Source organism: Meleagris gallopavo, chromosome 2, assembly GCF_905368555.1.
Source record: "Meleagris gallopavo chromosome 2, MGAL_WU_HG_1.1, whole genome shotgun sequence".
NCBI lineage: Eukaryota > Metazoa > Chordata > Aves > Galliformes > Phasianidae > Meleagris > Meleagris gallopavo.
This window is the reverse complement of record NC_139405.1, coordinates 16,859,085-16,881,607: the sequence shown is the minus strand read 5'-3', so window position 1 is coordinate 16,881,607 and position 22,523 is coordinate 16,859,085. Positions and strand designations below refer to the sequence as shown.

The following is a 22,523-nucleotide window of genomic DNA, read 5'->3' as shown; positions in this document are numbered from 1 at the left end:
AATGACCTACTTCTTCTGTATCTAAACATGTTCCAGCGTTATCATCATAACCTCTACACTCAGCGAAGCTTTGAAGCCTTTTTTTGGACTCCTTGTGGAATAGGGTCCACCTAATTATTCCAGTGTTTCCAGTTCTCCACGTTGTCATCTCAGATCAGTCTTCCCTTCCAGTGAAGAATCATAGTAACATTTGAGTTGGAAGGAACCCCTAAAGGCCACCTGGTCCATCTCCCTGCAGTGAACAGGGAGCCGTGATCTGGCTCTTGCTGACTGCCATTTCATTATTTTCTCAAATTCCTTGCTGTTACTGACTACCAAAAGGAACACCACAGCAAATTCACTGAGGGTTTGTTTATTTCCTCGTTTCAAGGAAATTTTGAGCTCATCTCTGTATTTGCAACACCCGTTTCCATGGTACATTAAAAAGACTTGTCATTCAAATCTCCTAATGCTTTTCTGTCTTAAAATGACATCTGTAAGTACTGGTGCAGTGAGGCAAAGATAATTCAGGGGAGATGCACAGGATCCCAGAGTAGATCTATGGCAGAGCTGTGAACAGAGGCACCCCCTTACCTTCTCCTTCTATGGGATGCAGCCAGTGCCCACATCAGTTTACAAAGAAGCAAGTGTCTGAGCTGCATGGTCATTACCATCCCAATGGTTTGCCCAGCTTGAGTAAATGAAGAGCTGCTCAAGAAATATTAAGTATAGAATTATAATGAGCCTTATTCCTTACAGCTGTATTATGACCCTCTCACAGTTTCTGTTACTAGACTTTCACCTAAACAGCCTATTGCTGATCTGAATCTTGATTTACAGAGATATTACATTAATGGGGAGAAATGTTTCACTTATCATGCTTTATAGTTCTTTTGGTTTGTTCTGGCATTTTGACTTGTCACAGTGGAATAAATTGAATTCTGTAGAATTCCTATAAAATGCCCCACTTTTGATTATAAATGTGCTCCAGGATGATGATGAATGCAGCATTAGGGTGCTGGTTAAATGTGTGTAACTGGGTTTTATCTTCAGACCTCTCAGCAGATTGTGATGGTAGTCATGGACAGCTCATTTTCAGACTTCTTGTCGCTGCATGTCATATCTGTAAAATGAATGTGCGTTAACTATACAGCAGGTATATTAACTATACAACAGGCTGATCCCCCCTCGGTTACTTGGTTTGAACATGTCACAGAATGACTTGTGCACTCATATACCAATTACCTGACTGTTACCTCATCTTCTCAGTGGATACAAATATTTTCCTGGGTTGTAAATTGTCTAAAAAGGAGTCAGTGTTTTATTGTGTTTTATGTGATGCCTGTCACAGGGAGCCTCTGCTCCTCGATTGTAGCCAGCAGAGGTATTAATGAAATACAGTGAAGTTAAGAACACTCTTTGAGATCTTTGAATGAAACATGCTGAGGGCAATTACAGCTGTTTCATTTCCAAGAAAACATTATCACATATTATTATTTTACAGGCACTTTTATGCTGTGCTGTAAAAGCAGGCAGTAATTACCAGCTGATCCATCAGCTGATGGATGAAACTAAAGGACCTGTGCAAAAGCTTTCCCTCCATTAATTATGTCTGAGTTAAGTGTTCCAAAACCTGCTGCAATTGAGGTAGGGCATGCTTTTCTTTAGAGTGTGCTTGATAACGAATAGCGGTTTAATAATAATAAAGATAACACTAATTCAGAATTAATATCTGAAATAAGTTCAACAACTGATAAGAAGAGTCTTGTATATGCATTAAACCTGGTGCATTGTATCTGATGCATCTCTATATTAGGCAGTTTGTGATTTTTTTCCATCAGGTCTAAAGATACATTTGTTTGGAAAGTGGTTTAACATCTTTTGAAAGTTTGAGAATGAAGTCTAGCTGATCTAAGGGCAGAAACCATGCTGGAAAAGCTGCAGATGTGGTTTTACAGTGTAACAGAAAGATTAATGGATTCCAGATTTTGTCTATGGGAGTACCCCACATTTCATTTTAATGAATTAGATCTGAAAGGAGTGTATTAGGAAGCTAGTTTTCCATATTTTCTCAGGAAGCAGAAGAAAGGGAGGCAATGAGACCATCCTTCTAACTAGCTGCTAATAGAAAAAGAAGCATTTGTTTGAACATACATTACAGTGTTTGAAAAAAAAATGTTTTTCAGATAATCGCCTTTGATGAGCTACGGACGGACTTCAAAAGCCCAATAGATCAGTGCAACCCAGCCCACGCAGTGAGTACAACCAGTGGTGTGCTAAACAGGAGAAGATACACTGAGCCGTACGTCAAAGTATGAGTGTGGAGCCTGTTGTGCAGTCAGTTCTAGTTTGGTGAATTGATGTGTTGGATTAGACCTGGGAAACCAGATGGTGGTTCTTTATCCTGATAGCTTTCCTATTTGCTGGAAGAGGTAGGGAAATAATTTGGAAGTTTAAAACCTAAAAGACTCCTAATGTGATGCTAGAACTTTCTTTTGATTCTGTGGCACCAGTTTTCTTTCTAAAAACTATTTGCTTTCTCTGCTTTCCAGCATGGCTTGGTGACCTTTCCCAAAACTGTCTGTAAAGATCAGTCAAAATCTTTGAAGAGATTTTATAAGAAGTGCATTTTCCTAGATGTGTTTGTCCCAGAGCAGGGCTGTTCTCCTGTGCTTGAGAAGTAAATAACACATTCTGTTGCATTTGTTATGTGAAAGTTTAAATGTCACCATGAGACTGTGAACTCATTTTTACCTAATGATCCAAAATGCAACCCAGATTGTAGCAGAAGAAAACTCTTTTTTTTTTTTTCCTGTGAAAGCTGTAATCCAAAATGATTTAGCTGATTCCAATTAAACATGCATCAGATCTGTATCACCACAACTGACAGCAGAACCTGCCCCCATAAACTCACTGTGAATTGCAAGAAATGCTGATTTTGCAGAAGTTAAATTCTAATATCACTTGTTGCTCAGGTACTTTATTAGTGAAACAGAAGAGCTACCATGTGAACTTTGCAGTTGTTTTTCCCATTCAGGAACGTCTTGAGGCCAAAATCAAGTACCTGAAAATGCAAAGCCTGGTCTCTGTGGTGTAGATTGGCACCAATGGTTAGAGTCACAAACACTGATTTGAGCTTCTGACTCACAGCTAACATAGACTTGAAACCCCTGTTTTTATTGCTACACTCCGTAACAGATGAAAAAAAAAAATAACATTGGGACTTGGAAATGAGCAGATTGTTTGACTTGCAGTCAGTACATCAGAAGTGAATACAGTTGGTTCAGATGAATAATGTTTCATCTCTACAGCCAGTAATTATGATTTTGACTCACTATACTGGTAATATCTTTAATTTATAGCACCAGCTAATCTTCCACCTCTTTCCCTACTTTTTCTTAACAGAGAGAGCGGCTGAGAAATATTGAACGTATTTGCTTCCTCCTGCGAAAGGTGAGCATAAACTAGCCCAAGGTTTATTAATTGGATGAGAATTAAAGCCACTGGGTGATAATCTGCCTTCATTTTCTCTTTTTAATGATCCTCACTCTCTACTGAACGGCTGAGTTCTACTACAGAAGTAAAATTCATGATGACCTTGTAAGAATAGATAGAGACAAATTACATAAAGTTAACATAAGAAGAGGATTTCTGGATAAGAACTGAGGTTTCAGAACATCTGCCCATTCATTTTGGAATGTGCTTTTGGAAGGTGGTGAATCATTTTGCTGTTGTAGCTTAAGATGTTAATAGTCCTATCATCTGATCATAGTGTTGTAATACAGTTTTTGATTAGGGCTTGCTGTTTGATGAATTAAACATTATATTAGCTATATATTTAGAAATTAAGTTTTTGAATTGATTGAATAAAAACGTTGATACAGCATTCTAACTCAACCAAGCAGATACTGATGCCTCAGTTTCTGAGGAAACCGAATGAGTTGATAAACTGTAGGATTGATATGGTTATAGGTTGCACCTTTCCTTTGTAGCTTGAAAGAGGTCTTTCATAAACATTCATTGTTCTCCTGTCTCTGTACTAATAAAGTCAAAATAATCATTGTTCCTAAACACTTTACTCCCTATATTCAAGTTTCTATAAATTCACCAGGATAGTAATGGAGTCACTTAAATTATTCAGCATTTTTGCTTAAAAATGATAATACTTGAAATATGGACCACTGACTGCATTCCCTAATCGACGTAAGAATTAAATCCAGGTGTTTTTTTAATAAGCTGATGGCCTCATCCTTACAGGTTTGGGGAAAACCAGTGCTGAGGTTTATTTTCTTGGGATGTTCCAGAAATCTAACTGTGACCACACTCAATCTATGAATTGTCATTCTCAAGTTAGACAGAACTTGAGTTGTTCCTGCTTGTCACAATTATGAGCATGTGGTTTTTAAGAGCCACACTCAAGTACTTATTTAGCAAGGGTAAGGCACTAGGGATGTGACAAGAAGAAACAATACTTATCACCAGTAGCTTTCCATTTTTGTCAAATTGGCAGCAAGCCATTTTCAAGCTGTGTCCCAGTTTAAGAAAAATAAAACATAAAGACGTAAAGCAACTGGTGAGTGATAATGTATTAATATATGTAAGCCCCATAAGAGTACTTGGTCTTCATGAGTGTTTAATTTTTATTGAGCCTCAGTCTTCATGTGAACAGTAAGATTGAGTATTTTGGCTAATTACAGACTCTGTATTCATAGGGGATTGGCTTGCTTCTGCTTCACTTAAATAGTTTGTTAATTCAACCTATTCAGAGTTCTTTAGGGATGCACTTGTTTTAATTGAGAGATGATATGCAAGAAGAAGGTGGACTAACTACAGAGATCTGTAGTTGTTAAAACTGACAGTCACTAAAAATAGCTTTAGTCTATGTAGCATAAAGTATTCACTGTTGGAGAAAAATTCTGGCAAAAACAGTGAAGTGTCAGTTGTATAGATACAGGAAAACAGCAGTTAGGATGCTATCAGCAAGCACTAAATATATCCGTCGTTATAACTTTGTGAGGCTTTAGGTTTGTTTCTCCTTCTATGAAGCAGCAACATATCCATTTCCCAGTGTCATTAAGTCAGATAATTATTTCAAATAGCTTTGAATATAGTGCCATATTACTATTTATGACATTAGAACTTAACAATAAAGATCTGTTGTAAATCTGTTTTCAAAAGAGATTATAGGCAGATTTTAAAACTGTTGTTTCACTATAGCCTGGTTTTTTTTGGAAATGATTGAGTAGGCATATAGTATGCAGTATGAATGGTTCTAATGAGCAGAGTGTTTTTAAGGATGGATTTTTGGTTTTATCTCCAAAATACTTGGAGAAGATTATTAACAAACTGCAGGTACATGATATGTCATCAGATGCTATATAATTTAGCTGTACATTCCAAAATGGTATGAAGGATGGAATCCTTCAGCAGCCAGACACTTTCAGACATTTGCTTTGGGGAAAATGTTTTCATAGCACAGAAAAAACTTAGGGAGCATGTGAAGAAGGTTTATATGGTGCTGGCATGTATACACACATGTAGAGATGAGTCCATGTTTTTATGGCGCTAGAGAGCTAGAATTAGGTCTGTCTATGTTTCCCAGTCACAGGAGAATGATTTTGTATTAAAAAAAAAAAAAAAAAAAAAAAAAAAGAGCTATGAACCTCACAGAGCCATGGTTATCTCTCTTCTGTTCCGAAGTGTGTGACAGGAAGGACTTACTTTCTGAAGCCAGCACAAAGTGAGGAGGATGCAGATACCTCATTTCATTCAATTATGTGTTTGGAAGGCTTTAACTATCGATTTGTGTTGATGTGCATTTGATGAATATTGTAGAATATTTAGTTGTCCAGACATTGTTGTGTCATGCAAGTGTTACATTGTTCACACAGAATACATACTGGTATTGCTGAATGCTGTGGATCTGTGCAGTCTTTTCTTTTTTTTTCTTTTTTAAATAAATTGCCGTTGTTTCTCCAAGGATATGATTACATGATGCACAACAATGCTGTGTAGAGATGCGCCAACTAGTTGTGAATGAGCTGTCTTGGCTTAGTGGAAGTAGTACCATTAGCAGTACAAAATCATAGAATTCTTCAAGTTGGAAAATACATTCAAAATCATTGAGTATAAGTATCAGTACAGGATTTTTGGGTTCATTAGTGCTTCTGATGAGATAATGGGGGCATGCCATATAACTACACCATGATTTTGTGATTAAATCATTGAATAAGAGAATGATTTGGGTTGGAAGAGACCTCAAAGATCATTTAGTTGTGTCCCCCCTGCTGCAGGCATGGCTGTCAACCGCTTGATATAGTACTACCTGAGGTTGTCCAGGACCCCATCCAACCTGGCCTTGAATACATCCAGGGATGGGCATCTACAACCTCACTGGGCATCCTGTGCCAGCATCTCACCACCCTTTCCATGAAAAACTTGAGCTGACATCTAATCTAAGTCTCCCCTCCTGCAGTATAAAACCATTCCAATATTTTGTGAGGCTATTAAAACATATTTGATTAATGAAGGCAGCATTATTGTACAATTATAATTGCAGGTGTATTTCAAATGATCTAACTACATGGTTGGTTTCTCTTGTAATTACTTATTTTAGCTCTAAGGACAATTATTTTCTACATTAAAACATGGTCTCTTTCATTAATCAACCATTGTAAAGTCATTGCTTTACCTTTAGGGAAATTTAAATTAACTTGTGATTAGGGTTATACTTGTAAGCAACAGCATCTTAATATTTGATTTAAGCAGATAAATCCTTACTAATGAGTAGAGTTGATTAAGCTCGTTTTATTCTAAGTGAATGTATTTCAGACTTGAGTTTGCTCATGCTAGACATTGCTGAACAGTGTAAATGACCTTCATCAAATTTTTAGCCAGTATTTGTTTTTAAACCCCATTAATCTGAAGAGTGGTTTCTGAATTATGAAACTGGCGATACTTGTGAGGAAAATTAGGTATAAGACTTTTATTCATTTTCCTGTTACAGTGGAAGCATTTTAGCAAGTTAAATTAAGCATGAAATCCATGAAACTGCAAATCTATATTTTATAGAGCTCAGTCCTTTATCCTCATTTTATTTGGTTTGATTTTGTTTGTTTGTTTGATTGCTTATTTTGGCAAGGGGTAATTGGACCTTGCAAATTCAGCAAGAAATTTAACTGCAGAAATCTTTGGCGTGTGCCCAAGTTGGTGAAGTGTCTGGAGTACAAGTCTGATGGTGATTGGTTGAGGGAACTGGGATTGTTCAATCTGGAGAAGAGAAGGCTTAGGAGAGACCTTATCACTCTCTACAACTGCCTGAAAAGAGGCTGTCATGGTGGAGACCAGGCTCTTCTCCTAGGTAACAGTGATAGGACCAGAGGAAGTGACCTCAAGTTGCACTAGAGGAGGTTCAGGTTGGATATTAAGAAAATTTCTTCTCAGAAGGAGTGGTGATGCACTGGCACAGACTTCCCAGGGAGGTGGTGGAGTCACCATGGAGGAGTTCAAGAACTGTGGAGATGTGGCACTGAGGAAAAGGTCACTGGGCATGGTAGAGGTGGGTTGGTGGTTGGACTTGACGATCTTAGTGTCTTTTCCAACCTTAATGATTCTATGATTTGTTTGTTATTATACTGATCACTTCTTCCATTTTTCTGCCTCATGGTCACTGACAAGTTGGAGATAATGTGTCATATTTATAGCATGCATTTCTGGATGTATCAGTTCATTGCTTCATCATGGATTTAGGGATTTATAAATATTTGACATTCTTTTAGCTAGTTGCCAGGCTGATAGTTATTAGCAGGGTATGTCTCTAAGCCTATTGCATGGTTCATTAAAGTGCTTAATGTAAGGCTATATAAGTCAATTTAGTAATTTTGGTGGAATTTTTTTTAAGTGATGAGTAACCATCCGTGTATAAGAAGAATCATACTTTCTACAGATTTGAAAAATTGCATTGGCTGAGACTACAGCAGTAGGCCAATTTGATGCAAAATAAATGTGTTGCAAGCAGCAGCAACTTTGCCTTTTGTTGTACTGTATGCTACTTCGAACTTCAGCAAAGATGTGTTAATTTCTCACTTAGCTAGATTTGACAGAAAAAAAAAAAAACTATGAAAAGCATTTCATCACAGCCATGTTAGAGAGTGAAGTCATTTAAGCCAAAGATACTTGCACTGTCTTTGCAGGAGTGATTCACACCAGGGTTGTGGTATTATGCGTATTCGGCACCTCCTAACCAGCAGTGAGCATGTCATCTTTCAAGTCCGTGTGCTTGTGCTATCTGAGAGGAAAACAGAATTATCTAGTCACAAGGTATTTTTGGGATGTGGAAATAGCAGTGGCATGCTGCTCACAGGACAAAAAGGCTTCTCTGTCCAGAGTTCTGATAAATTGCTGCTGTAACAAAGATCACAAAGGGAACAGAAAATGGCACCATGTGACACTTTCTCCATTAACAGTGAAGGTTGCAGTGATGGAGCACCTGAACTTTGTCCACTCATTAGAGACTGAGGAGTTCATCATTGTTACTGGCTTCTCAATGCATATTGTATTTCTTGATGTATCTAACGCTGTCTCTTTTCATACAACCTCAGTACAATGGAACCACTGAGTTTGATTAATCATCTGGGTAGTAGGAAATCTTTCAGGAGATTCTTCCTACCAAGTGCCTGAGAGCATGAACCTTAATCAAGAGATGGTGTGGTTAGCGTCTGAAGAATGAATATAGAATTGTGTGTGTAGGAAGTCTACCTGCATGCCTGCAGTATTTCCTCAAAACTTTGTCTCTCTATTACTGAGTGCAATATAGAAGATTGCAGGCATTGCTGTCTAGCAGAAAAGCAAGTAAATATTACGTATTTTTTAAAAATTATTTTTATAATCTCATTTGAAAAAAAACACAGTAGTTCAAAACAGAGTTAGTTAATATCAGAAAACTTTCTGAACCTCTCTGGATTTAGGAAGGGTTTGACCTCATGTTTGACATTTGTGCTTACCATTTGTCTCTGAGGTCAGGCAGCAACAAAACCAGATGTGATAGTTCTCCGTGGGTGCTTTCAGAGTCTCTCCTTCACATTGACGGCTTGGAACAAACTCTGTTTATTGCTCTGAGATGAGAATATTGTTGATACTCAAACATAAATGTTTGAGTATCAACATATTGTTGATACTCAAACATAAACATAGGCCCTGGACATAGTTTTGGTCTTGAAGTTCTCCTAAATTAAGCACCATTTGGATAAAAACTCTGTATTGTATTGTTGGCGGTTATAGCCAAATTTGTATTAATTTCTGTGGGAGTTCTTGGTGAAATTCAAAAGAGACCATAAAGGTCAAACCGAATAAAACAAGGAGGGAGAAATACAGATTTTAATTAGACAATTCAAAAGGTTCCTTTGTAGCACTCCACTTGTGCTAATAATATTTTACTCATCAGAAAATCATCCTTTTCATCCTTTGGGTTTGCACTCTACTTAAGAGAGGACTGTCACAGAGGGAGGTGAGTGGTTCATGTTTCCAAGAAGCAAGGATGCCTTTTGATCTATCTCCATTTCATCTCTAGTTTTATTAAGGTCTAAACCTTCTATTAACTGATCTGATACATGAATATGGAAGAGTTCAGTAATCCTGCTTTCCTTAGAAATTTAAATGCGGGATCTGTTGTTGAGACTACAGTAGCTATTTTGCAAAAATGATGATAGAATTGGGGCCAGACAGCTGGCAGTGCTTTTACTTTATACAAAGACAATGTCATAAATATTGCTTGGCTAGAGACAGGGCATCTGCTCATACTTTTTATTTTATTGTGAATATCTCAGTTTCATAATTACTCAAAAGGAATTGCTTTTGCAATAGAAGTACTGACCACAATCCCTTTTCTCATTTCCTTGTATATAACTCCCTTTCCAGTAGTTGTGTTATCTGATTATCTTCATTTCCAAGTAAGGGATTGATGTGCTTATACAAACTCTGTGCTAAGACTTGTAGTTATTTAAAGGTATTCCCAGTCTTTTGGCCTTTCTTTTCTCTGTTTTACTAGACTGTTTGGTTTGAGGTTTACATGTATATATCATATAATAATTATTTAAAAAAAAAATGAAGATTTGAAGGGACCTGAAAAGGATTTCTCTTACATTCCTGTGCCCTAGGACAGCATCAATACTCTCTTGTGATTTAAAGCAAAACACATTTCCCAAATCTGAAAATGAATTTAAAAGCAGGCCCAAATGAAGATTGCATTACATGTTGAAAAAATGACTGCAGAAATCAGAGTTGAATGTAAATAACAGTAAGGCATCCTGTCTTTTGTGTTCTGTTCAATCAATTTCTAATTATTCTAATTTCTGTTCTCAACCTTCTTATAATCTGCTGAATATGTGAAGCAAATTTCTAATTTCTCTTTGAATCAAAGGGGATGTGCTTATATTAATCTTTTCTTAACATCTTGAGGAGTAAGAAAACCCATCAAATCTAGAAAATGTTGCACAAATATGTACTAGAACTATAGTTAGACAATCAAATTAAATCAAAAGGTTTCCCAGTCAATTTTGTAATAGTGTCTGGATTATCTTCCTCCTTTCAGATGTCTTTGCTCAGAGTTATAATAAATCAGACTCCATATCTGTGCAGCAAACATTGTAGGGCAAGTTTCCCTCAGTAAATATTTCTTTCAGAACTTGACTTTAGTCTAAAAAATTCATTTGAATTTTGATTTGAATGAAAACTCCCATTAACTCAACAGATTCATGTTGCACTTTCTCTCAATTAATTTTGGAAACAGTTTGTGACTGTTACTCAAAGGGAACCACCAGAGATAGGAAGTTATGAAAACTTAAAGCACTAAAGGATGTCACTTGTTCCTGTCTGAGATAATAGATTCTGTCTATTTGATTATAGATCAAACAACTGTCCTCTGGGTTGTGTTTTTCTTCTAGTCTATGAAGACCAGTCAACATACAATGCTATTGCTGAAATTTGTGTTTTTTGTTTGTGTTTTCTCAGGTAGGCTGATGAATAAACTAAACTTATTTGCTGCAGCCTTGGTTAATGTGCTAATTATGGCATCTTAAAGGACTAGAATAGAGAGTGATAATTGGGAAAGGGGAATGCATAGCACTTAAGAATTTAGAGGAAGTATAGTATTTCTGGCAGGCAATCCACTCACTGCTAACACTTGTTTGTTTTATGCGCTGTCACATTCTTTTATTATGTGCATTGTGCCAGTGCTATTTTTAGTCAAATTCACAAGTTCCTGAGTTCAGCATTTTCAAAAGTTAGAGCATAATAGTTATTTTTAGGAATTGTTACCTAAGGACATCTGTTTGCTTCATGGAAAGCTGTATCTTGCTGTGTCTGCACAGGTGTTTGAAGCAGCAGTGAAAGATAAGAAAAGCTGTGAAATTATTGCAAACCTAAAATGTTCAAGCTTGTGACTCAGTCACAGTTTGGTCTTTACCCCATTTTTAACTCCGGGGAGGAAGTAAGATTTGCCAGTACAATGCCTGATGGAAATGGAGAGGAGGGAGATATACATGTTTATTATTTATTATAAATAATATTATTACTCTTGAAAATATTTACATATAAATCTATATCAGTTTAACCAACTGTATTTTGCTGTTAATGTCATCTTTTAAATGTTTATACAATAAATAAAATGGCGAAGTATCACCCTGTAAGACAACCTTTTGCATTACAATTCAGCTTCCCTCCAGTACTGTTCTGGAGGATATGGCCTTATTCTCAGAACACTGCAAGAAGCAGTGAATAGGTTTGGAGATGCAGCAAAAAATATATATATGAGTAACTGTTGTCTCTAATGCGCTCCTGAGATGAGAATTCTCAGTTGCTTGGGGTAATGTAATTTATGCATCTGCTCCTCAGAGCTGTGTTGAAGATATTGGCAAAATTTGACTTGCTAATGGACTGTATTTGCTTTAATTTGGTATGCAATAAAATATATATTTGCATTTTAATGAAACTAAAGGAACTGGGGTTAAATCAAATGTTGCTGCTATGTTTAGCAGAATTTTCATTGTGGATTTAAGTCAGGATTGGATCCTACAAAAAACAATGCAATCCCTAAAAATAGAGTGGAATTATTTCACGTCGTATCTGTTATATGAATGGGAATGGTTTCTGGTGGGGGTTAAATGTCCTACCTTGCATTCAAATGCTGAAGTTTCCAAAAACCTGTTAGAGTAGCAGGATAGGAATCACCTATCCCAGTTCTGCTCATCTCTGATTATGTCTGAAACACAAGAGAGAGGTAGGGCAAAAGGGCATTTGTTACCCTATTCCATATCAGTGTGGAGGAAAACTAGATGTTCGTGCTCCAGGGATGCAAACTCAGCTTCTATTACTGGTTCTGAATTTACATTTAGAAAATAAATAAATAAAAAAGGTTGTGAAGATATCATCACTTCTAAGATCACAGCACTGCTGCCTTAATGAGGTACCATCCAAGGATGAGGTGCTTTTTGAACAATGCTGATGCCCTGCAGGCTGTGCTCTGTGGAGAAGCTTTTTATTAATATTATTATTTTATGACCTCTTGTAGGCTCTGCAGAACAGAAATCTTATTGATATTTTTGATAAATGATCCATAAAGATGTGATATTCCTCTGTCACTGTTGTTGAAGTTATTATTTGTAATATGACGAAGTTTAAATGTGCCAGTCATAAACTGGCTCCATTAGAATCTTAGACTTACAATATAATTACCTCTATGTTACAGAAGATAAACATGAGACAACGAGTATTAAAATGATGGGCCTAAATAGAAGTGTGTTCAGTACCCGAAATGGAAAGAGAGTGTAGATCCAGTATTAGAATACCTGATTTTCTGTATTGCATTGCAGATGGATATGGAGTGCTTTGTGAGTATGATAATTAGGTTCTTTGTGTTACTCGTTTCCCTGTCTGCTGTTTGTGCTGTGGAGTGAATTCTCTTATATTCTCTTGATACTGTTTAAACAAATTCCAGTAGAGCATTAAAATTAAGGATATTTCCTTTCCAAACGTGTATGTTTTGCTCTACTTTATGTCACTGTGGCCCAGAAAAGGGGAGAGCTGAAAGCACAGGTGTTAAATAGTTTTTTTTATTTGTGCTCTGCATTTGATCCATAACATTGAGTACTGTGTGCGTGCAACATTGCTGTCCCCTGATAAAATGTAAAGATACAGATTTGAATTTGTTAGGTTCAACTGCAGGTGTTCTTTATATGATCAGAAATTTATTTTCCAGCCATTTTCTTTTGAGCTAGTTATATATGACATAGCAAACTGCTGAATGCTTGTAGCAGTTTGAATTACATGACTTTGAATAAATTGAAATACTACTGCAGTTTTTTTGTGTGCTTATCCTTTCTCTTTTTCACTTGCTTATTCACTTCTGATTTTTTTTTCATTGTTCAATTAGCAGGATTTCAGAGATGCTAAATAATCAGCTCCAAAGGAGCTCATAATGTCTTAAATTCAGCAGCTGATACTCCTCAGTAAGATTGGTTAGCTCTGGCAGGTTCTACTAGGATGGACTTCAAAGTGTAATTAAAATAACTCTGAACACCGTGGGTATGTCTCCCTCCCCTCTTTCCCTGTGTGTCAGCTTTAGTAAGGGCTATTACAGAAAAAGCAGCAAAGTGAGCACCTTAGAAACAAGCTGCAGCCATCCTTTGCCAGCAGCAGGTGCAGCAGCGTTAACTGCTGTGCTAATGTAGCACTGCTGTGTCTGGTGGTTGCCCACCTATGGGTAAAGTGGCACATTCGTGGTTAAAGGAAGGGTCTGGGCTATGTGCAAGGAGACTTCTTGGGGGAGGAAAACAGTGATGTTGTAAGAATTACTATTATTGTCTAGTACTCAGGAGTATTGGACATAAAGAAAGTACTCGACAGAAGCATGAGTTCTTGGCATTTTAGTGACTTAACAGTGACTGGGAAAACAGTTTGATTCACTTGTTACATTATCATTATTTTTTTCTAAGAAAGAGATTTTAATAGCACTGATGAAGGGAGATCACTGTTCACTCTGTTCTATCTTCCCAAATTGAGTTTCAGAGAGGTATTTCATGTGCATATTCACTGGTGAGCTCAGCTGTGAGAGTCATTCCATTTAAAAACAATAGAATGTTCTGGAAGAGCAAAATTACAGTTGAGAAGAAGGTAGTAATGTGTAATAAGCACAATAAGGAGGAAGACTACTGACAGGAAAAGATGGGATTGTTGTTTGTAAAAGAACAACCGAACACAATTAGGGAAGAGGAAACTGATTAAAAGTGACTGAATAAAGGACTGAACTTCGTGAGAGATGCAGCTGATATCTTCAGATGACTTTGTGGTCCAGTAAGTGCAGAGAAGCTGCCGGCATGTTCTTAGTTAGCTTCAGTGCATGTTTTCCCATGCGTCAGTTCAGCCAAACTTGCTGTTTACACACAGCAAAGGCTGCCTTATTTGCTTTGGAACTACAAGGATGAAACTATCTACCTATATGCATGTGTATACTACTTTGTATGAGAGTGTACTGAATATTTATTATGGGATGATAATGATTTGATATCTAGCAAAGATTTTGCATTTGAAATGCAAATGGTTTGTGAAAAAAAGATTTTGAATTTTTTGCTGATACATGTATTAAATGTACATATCAGAGCATACATACGAAGGTATAGTAGTTTCTTTCCTATGCTTACATTATAGCAAGAGATGTTTCTGACTAGCATCACTTTGATCTAGAAACTTTGATTTCCTTTTCAGACTTTTTTGTGGTTTTCCATGGGTAAACATCAACCAGCAGAATTTCTAATAGTAAATTTGCAATGCCATTCGTTAGTTCGGAATTCCAAGTGACCATGTTTCAGCTCTCAAGAGCCGTGCTTCTTTGCAGCTTCTCCTCCAGATCTGTGTTCTGTAACCGTCCCCAGACTTCATCTTGAGCTGTGTCAGAAAGCAGAGTTCATTATCTGAATCAGAGTGTTGAAGCATACTGTTTATATCCTAAAATGATTGCCATCTGACAGCTTTATACACTGTCCCAGAAATGAATTTAAGATCCTAGCACAACTCCTGTAGCACAACTCTCATATATTAGAAGTTACCATTGCAATGGACTAACTTGGCAGCAATGACAAGGATTGACAGTTGCTGGTTCCTGAACTGCTTTCTTCCCTCCAGGAACCAAATCCTGTATTTGCTGAAGTGCATTGGAGTCTCCATTGGTTACAGAGGACTGCAAGGTGACTATTCCAGCCAGGAACAGAGGCAGTGTTACATTTTGTTTTTTCAGTTTAGTTTTCGTCACAAGCCTTGCTGTTACTCCTTTATGCTCTTACTTCCCTCGTTTACTTTTAGATTTAGTCCCTCGGCTAAAACGTTTGAATGTTAACTGCAACTGGTTTACAGACTGGTGTTTGTTTGCTTCTTTCCATGAATTCTCTTTGGAAATTGTGATCAGAATTGATCCTGTATTTATTTATGCCGATGCAAAAATATTATTCCAAAAAAAAAGATGAAGAGATGAGATGACCCATCTGTTATTCAATTAAAAGCAGAGGTAGTTCTAGTATACACTAAAAACTGTGACTGGAGAGTGAATCTCTTCTCTACTGCTTCCCATGTTTCCTTTCTAGCTTCACAGATGATTATTTATTTTTTTTTTAATCTCCTTTATAAATTTCCACCTTGGGTTTCCTTCTCAGCTATTATCAGCCAGCCCACTGATCAAGCAACAGCATTGTGTTTTTGCTAATTTTGTGAACTGTGTTAGAAGCGGAACTCAAATATGTGATAATGAATGTTATATACTTGAAAGTGCCGTGATGCTTAGTCGGAAGCCATTCATCATTAAGACCTTTCTTGTCTGTAATTTATGGCGAGGATGAATCATTCTCTTGGTAAAGGTTATAGTCATGTTCTAAATCACATTCTAAAAATGAAAAGAAAAAAAAAATCCAGCAGTGATAAATAACTGCCATCTGGAATCTGTGCTATGCAATTGTACCGTGAGTTGTCATCCACATAAGATAAGCTTTTGAGGATGCTTAGACTGACTGCATAGACTTAGAGATATGAAAGTGAAAAAATACGTTCCTTGTGAAGTGGAAGAAGTCCTAAAACTCTGGAATTTGTTGCAGCACAACTGTATGGGAGAAGGTAGAAGTTGGGAGTAGCTGTAGTGGGCTTCTCACTGTTTTCAGAAATAAGACTCACTTGAACTATTTGACTGACGAAGATGAACTGACATCGAAACAAGTCCCTCAAATGTTTTTTTTGTTGTTTTTTTTGTGTGCTTTTTTTTTTTTTTTTTAACTTTGATGTGATTTGGAGACACTGCAAGAGATACAGATGATCTGTGTGTGGGATTGTCTGGCTTTGAGGAAATGAAAGATACTGGAATAAAATTCTTTTATTGCTTGGGTAAAGATAAGAATTGAATTTCTGAGAAAAGACATAAGAAAACAAGAGAAGACCAGCTAAGAAAGGGGGGTGAAAAAGAGCCTTTAGAAGTAATCACTCTGAATCAACATCACATAAACTTCTGTTTCTGCCAGCTGCCCACTCACTCTCTCTTTTAATAGAAAGGATCGTGTTGGTCTGCAAGAAGCAGTGTGAGAAGCCATGGATTTACCAGGGGTGTGAGCTTTCCTTCTTAGTGGGTTTTAGCTCAAAAAGCTAACTTAGTAATGGATTAGATATCTTTAGGATGAATGTAACTTATAAAAAAGCCCACAGTATATAGCCAGGATCAGAACCAGGATGGCTCCATGCTTTGTGCTCATTGCTCTCTGCTTTGCTGTCCCTCTCTTGAGGTATGTCTGGGGATGGGTGCAGGTTTGCCTTCTGCAAAGTCAGTGACGGAAGTCACAGGGATATTTTACTGATCTGTTATTTCTGTTCCTTTCAGCTGGTGTTGCCGGAGTACTCCATCCATAGCCTTTTCTGCATAATGTTTTTGTGTGCTCAGGAATGGCTCACACTGGGCTTAAATGTTCCTCTGCTTTTTTATCACTTCTGGAGGTAAGCCCATCTTTTATGTTCTGACTGCTTGTTAGCCATATGTGCCAACTCATCAACCATGCAGATTGTATGAAGCATGAAGCTCAGCAGCAGGAAAAGGGCCCAAAGGCAGCTAAGGCACAAGTTTGCAGAGAAAAAGTATATTATAATGTTCAGGATGGGGAAAGAAAACCTATAATACATAAATGTAGCTTCAAATAGCCTAATTTAGGTAGCTACATTTAAATAAGCACTTTGAATATTCTGAGTGTGAGATGGAATCACCACACCCACATGAGAACTTGAAGTGGCCTGGAGTCTGAAGGTGGAGCACTAAGAGCTGTACAGGCTGGGAGCTGTCAGGGAGTTAATATCACAGAATCATTAAGGTTGGAAAAGACCACTAAGATTGTGTCCAACCACCAACCCACCCCCACCTTGCCACATATCACATCCCTCAGTGCCACATCTCCATTGTTCTCGAACACCTCCTTGGATGATGACTCCCTCATCTCCCCAAGCAGCTGGATTCTCCAGCTGTCTTCAGCTTTGGGTCTCTGCTACATGTTTGTGCTCACTCAAGGACTTCCTCAGTTGACTGTGTGGGAGCTGCTGTGGAGCAGCTTTAATGTTTTCTGGACTGAAGCTGCGGGCAATACAGCTTCCATTGAATTCTAGTAGAGGATCTGGCACCTCTGAAGATAGGCAAGAGGCATTCGTTTTTCTGTCTGTCAGTCTGCAGTCTTTCACTAGTTTTGCATTCCCACTTTATTTGGAAAAGCACAGACAATTTTTGTCTGTCAGGTTCTTTCTGTGTTACAGAGATACATATGGTAGCAGGAAGCTGCTGTTGTGAAGTAGCTTGAAGAATAACTCTGTGAAGAAGGCACTGCTAGTACCTCAGCTATGAATTAAAAAATAGTAGCTTTTAAACTCTGTTTTCTGCAAAACTTGGTAATAATGCAACATCGTGTGGTAGATTTATATTATCCAGAAGTTAGAGTGACAGCATATTTATCAGAAAGTTTAATGAGATGAAGCTATGAGTGCTCTTTTGTTGGGTATAATAAAGATCATGGTGTTTTACGATGCTGTCTTTCAAAGGATAACAACTCAAGTGTGAAAAGTAGAAAAAAATACAAAGTGGAAATGGTCATACTTGAAATAATGATGCCAAACTTAGGATATGTTTCTGTGGTTCTCCGTATGTATTGTCATAATTACTCACATTGTTTGCTACCCTTGGGTTCATTGTAAAAATTTCTGCATAAAACCATGGGAAGATAACTGTGTGTTATCATTCCAATGAAGCTGCAAAGTAACTGAGACTAAAGTTCCTTTTCCAAAAACATCTTTCATCATAGTTTTTTCAAATATCCAGTCTCTGGTGAAAATAATAAGAAATTTCTCCCTCATAAAAAGAACATTTTCTGATAAAAATTATTTAGATAATGAATTTCTGAGCAGTGCTATGTGTAAAAAAACCACAAGTTAGCTAACTCTTTTGTTATACCATATTGAATTTTTCCTTTTCAGAGTAGAGGAAACTGAGCTATCAACTGGGTGAGACTGTCACCTCTCATCATAAATGAAATTAGTTGTGTGGATGCAGTTAAAGCCCAGTAATTCTTCTTCCATGCTGTGATCACAGACCACATATTGTAACACACAGTATACAAGTTATTAGCGAGTAAGCCAGAAAGAACTATATAGGCAGGGGGAATGTTGCAGTCTAAAGATTTAATGGAGCACAGAAATTTCACATCCATGAATTGCTTGGTTCTGCAGTATATCTAGACTAGCATTCTGACTTAATCATGTCCAGAAAGTGAGGCTTGATAAAGAGAGGTAAATTTCTCCTATACAGCGGAAGATTGTTTTCTTTTGAGGTGATGATCAGGACATATGTGTCAGCACATATCTAATACAGCATGTTACAGTTGTTCTAGAGTTCTCCTTCTCTTTCAGGTATTTTCGTTGCCCAGCAGATAGTTCAGAACTCGCTTATGATCCGCCTGCAGTCATGAATGCTGATACCTTGAGTTACTGTCAAAAAGAGGCCTGGTGTAAGCTAGCTTTCTATCTCCTTTCTTTCTTCTACTATCTTTACTGGTAAGTCTGGTAATTTTACTGAGGGAATAGTAGCTGCTTTTCATTTAACATGTGAAATTGCATTTAGGAATGTCTGGAACAAGTGTCTATGCTTTCTTAGCCTTACAAAACTGCTTCTGATCTTGATTCAGGGAAGCATCAGCAGTGTGTGCTTAAATCTGCGGACACTTCATTACATGTAGAATATCAAGCGTTTGTCTGAGTATTTCTGCTGGAACTAAACTGTTGTGCTGAGCCCTGTTTTCCTTCATTCTAAAATGTGGCCATAAGTCAAGGTCTGCTGCCTGGTCCTTAATAAAACAGTACTATATCCACTTTTGCTGTGCTTTTATTGCAAGAGCTAGAATTGCAGTAAAATGGGACTGTGATAATATACTGCAATTTCCTCATTTTTTAGAATTGTACTTAATATGTATGGATTTGTGCTAGCTGGTTGTCTGCATTTTATTTCTTCTACTGTATGGATTTTTCTCCGAAGGAAAGAAAATGTAGTTTTGTGGTAAACCTTGCCTGCCACACTGAGAGTGCTGGTTGAAGTTGTAAATATCAAATGTGTGAAAGTGAAATGGTTTTGTTTCTTTGCTGTTCAAATTCAGACATCAGAGCACATTTTAATAAGCTCAAACACAGCTTGTGGTACAGTAGGATATCACTAATGAATTTGCTATTTCTTGAGTCCTTTTTGATATCCATCTTGAATCCACCATAATTAAGATACTTTAGAGAGACAGAGAGAATGCAAAGGAAGGCACTGGCCATTACAGTCAGACCTTGAGGAACAGACAGTAAAGGGTTATAAAAATCAAAGTGCTCTTTATGTTTCAAAAGGATACTTTCATATTGTGTCTTTCTTTTCACTCAGCATGATCTACACTTTGGTGAGCTCTTAACTAAAAGATCATCATTAAAGACTGAATACAACAAAAGCTGTGGAGGTGCAAGGAGTGAGCCAAGTGATGCATGATTCAAAGATAAATAAGTAAATGAAAATTAAAGAGAAGAAAACTTTGAACCCAAGAAGTAAATAGAGTATGTGACAGAGACACCATGCAGAAGCAGAGTACCATGAAGAATGGCTGAGTTAACTGTTTATCTCCTGTCTCTGTGTGTTGCAGCAAATGACTTTCAAAACCCAAACAAAAAAAAATGCAACAAATAGACTGAGTTACAGAACTGTTTTCCTCTTCAAGGATAATGCTGCTCAGCTAAATGGATTCATCATAAACTGTAGTCCCTACTGTCTTCCAAGGAGCAAAGTTTCTTTTTTCTTTTTTAATGACTGTTCTGTTCTGAGGAAGCAGAGGACAAGATCATCACAAACAGCAGGAACATTTACACAATACGTCATGAAAATGAGCACTAACTGGGGTTCAGACAAGATGTGTGACTGTTCTACAGGGGTGTTTGTGTGACACTTAACAAACAGGGTGTTGGATCTTGGGGAATTGCTTTCTGTGGCTTTTTTTCCCCACTCCTCTTTAACAATAACAACAAAATTATTTAGAAATTGGAGTGTTCTGTTTGCTAACTACATGTTATTACTGTAGACAAACATCCAGTATGTTTCTGTACTTCACTTGTGATGCATCAATACCATAGTGATAAATATAAATACATTGGAATCGGCCTAACCATATCAAGCACGTACCAGAGTAGTGTTCCTCTGACTGCAGAAAAGACTGGTAAGAGCTACATAAGTAAAGAGGATTGTAATATAGATATTATATTCATTAGAATTCTGGATAATGAAATACCAGACCTGACTGTGGTCTGAAATTCTATTGTGCAATTTCATTTCTGCTGTCAAATTTATGCTGAAAGTCACAACATGGTTTTGTTCTGTATGAGGTGGGTATTTAAGTTGTTCAGTTCTTTTTATAACTTAAAAGGATTTTTATTATTTTATCGTATAACTAATATTTAATTTTATACATATGAGCTGTAAATCTTCATATATATGTATATACAAATACACATCTATGTAAGTACAGTCTATTCATTTTTTTTTGTTAATCTGTTTGATTTATCAGGTCAAAAGCAGCAGTTCTGAACAGATGATGCTAAATATGTTTCAGCACTGAAACTAGTGAACCAGGGCTGACTCCCTCAGAATCACTAAGGTATTTCAAGACAATCACTGGTGCCCTGGGCATCAGGAAGCTTCTAAGACTAGTATCAGCACACACAGAGATCGGGTCCTGCACTGTGAATGAGCTAATAAGTCATTTTTTTGGCACAGATGCTGAGGAGAGCAGGGCAGAGAGTTCTGTATGGAAACAGCTTGTTCACAACTGGTCTCGTTAGCTTTGGCCCAGTGCACACCCTGCCACATTTGGTGTGGCTGTTGAGAGCCCACAATTGTTCCTAAGGACTTTAGGCACAAGACTTCAGAAAGAAAGGTCCAGTCTCGCATTCAGCACTGCTCCTGTGCTAACAAACCCTAGAGCATGCTGGAGAAGCAATGGCTGCATGCAGTAATCTAATGTCTGGCAAAATAAGAACTGAGCTGGAGTTAATACATTGTGTACAGTGCCAAGGCTTTTTCTGGTTTGATCAGCCTACACTGACAAAATTAAATCCTCTTAGCCTGCAAAGCACAGTTGGTGCATGCTAACTGATTTCTCTTACTCTGTGTCAAGATCATGGGTTGGAGGAGTGCTAACTGGCTTCTGTAAAAGATATACCAAGGTCATTCAAACAATATTTAAATGAAGTTCTGCTTAGCAGTGACATTCTACAATTTACTAGTACAAACATAACTGATAGTCTTGCATTGTGCAGTTTTAATTTTTACAGCCTAGCATTTCCATTTCTAGAAGCACACAATAGAGCTGCCATATCAGGTTACTTGGGTGTATAATCAATGGATATACAGATGGTATATATATATCCAGGAGCTTGGCTGATATAATTTATATTGGAGTAATGAGAGAAAGTCACTCACCCTATCCTGGGCTTGTGAGATGAACTCCAATGGAGCGGATCTCCAGAGAGATCCTTCCCCACTGGCAGTCAGCTCTTAAATGGGTTTAGGAGGGATGCAGCCAGGCTCCACCCCTTCCTGCAGCACAGGTGATTTGCCTTCACCTGTGCTCCTGTGGCTGACTCATTGCTCGCCTCAGGTGATTAATCAGAGGTTCAGGCCATGATTCAGCAGCCCCATATATTGGGAAATTAATTTCTGCTTGATGGTTCATGAGTTTGGATTGCACGTGTTACAGAAGTGACTGAACTGCTCTTCAAATAACGTTGATATTGCAATCAGTATGGGTGTATTTGCTTGAAGAGTGCTTGAGCTAAGGAACACTGAGTGGTTACAGAGCTAACTCTGATAGCTCTTGTGCCATTGTATAATTAATGCATAATCCATAAAAAGCTGAAGATTGTCTGTTACTGGATTTCTTCTGTACATACTAGCTGAAAACATTCTACAGTAG

General features: G+C 37.5%; 2 protein-coding genes across 3 annotated transcripts in view; both read left to right on the top strand.

Annotated features, from left to right (window-relative positions):
• The window catches only part of CNIH3 (cornichon family AMPA receptor auxiliary protein 3), a 40,618-nt gene extending 19,544 nt beyond the window's left edge, over window positions 1–21,074 (top strand). The window contains exons 2-6 of one of the 2 annotated variants that reach the window (XM_085219149.1): window positions 2,166–2,234; window positions 3,385–3,432; window positions 16,883–16,995; window positions 18,943–19,040; window positions 19,949–21,074. In XM_085219149.1, the coding sequence (XP_085075275.1) occupies window positions 2,166–2,234; window positions 3,385–3,432; window positions 16,883–16,995; window positions 18,943–19,040; window positions 19,949–19,953 (333 nt within the window). In that variant the 3' untranslated portion in view covers window positions 19,954–21,074. Of the gene's footprint in view, window positions 1–2,165; window positions 2,235–3,384; window positions 3,433–16,882; window positions 16,996–18,942; window positions 19,087–19,948 lie in introns of both variants that reach the window. The other variant, XM_003203838.5, reaches the window with a different exon arrangement.
• The window catches only part of DNAH14 (dynein axonemal heavy chain 14), a 27,535-nt gene continuing 25,654 nt past the window's right edge, over window positions 20,643–22,523 (top strand). The window contains exons 1-2 of the mRNA XM_085219150.1: window positions 20,643–20,768; window positions 21,117–21,206. The gene's annotated coding sequence lies outside the window, so the exon portion shown is untranslated. The remainder of the gene's footprint in view (window positions 20,769–21,116; window positions 21,207–22,523) is intronic.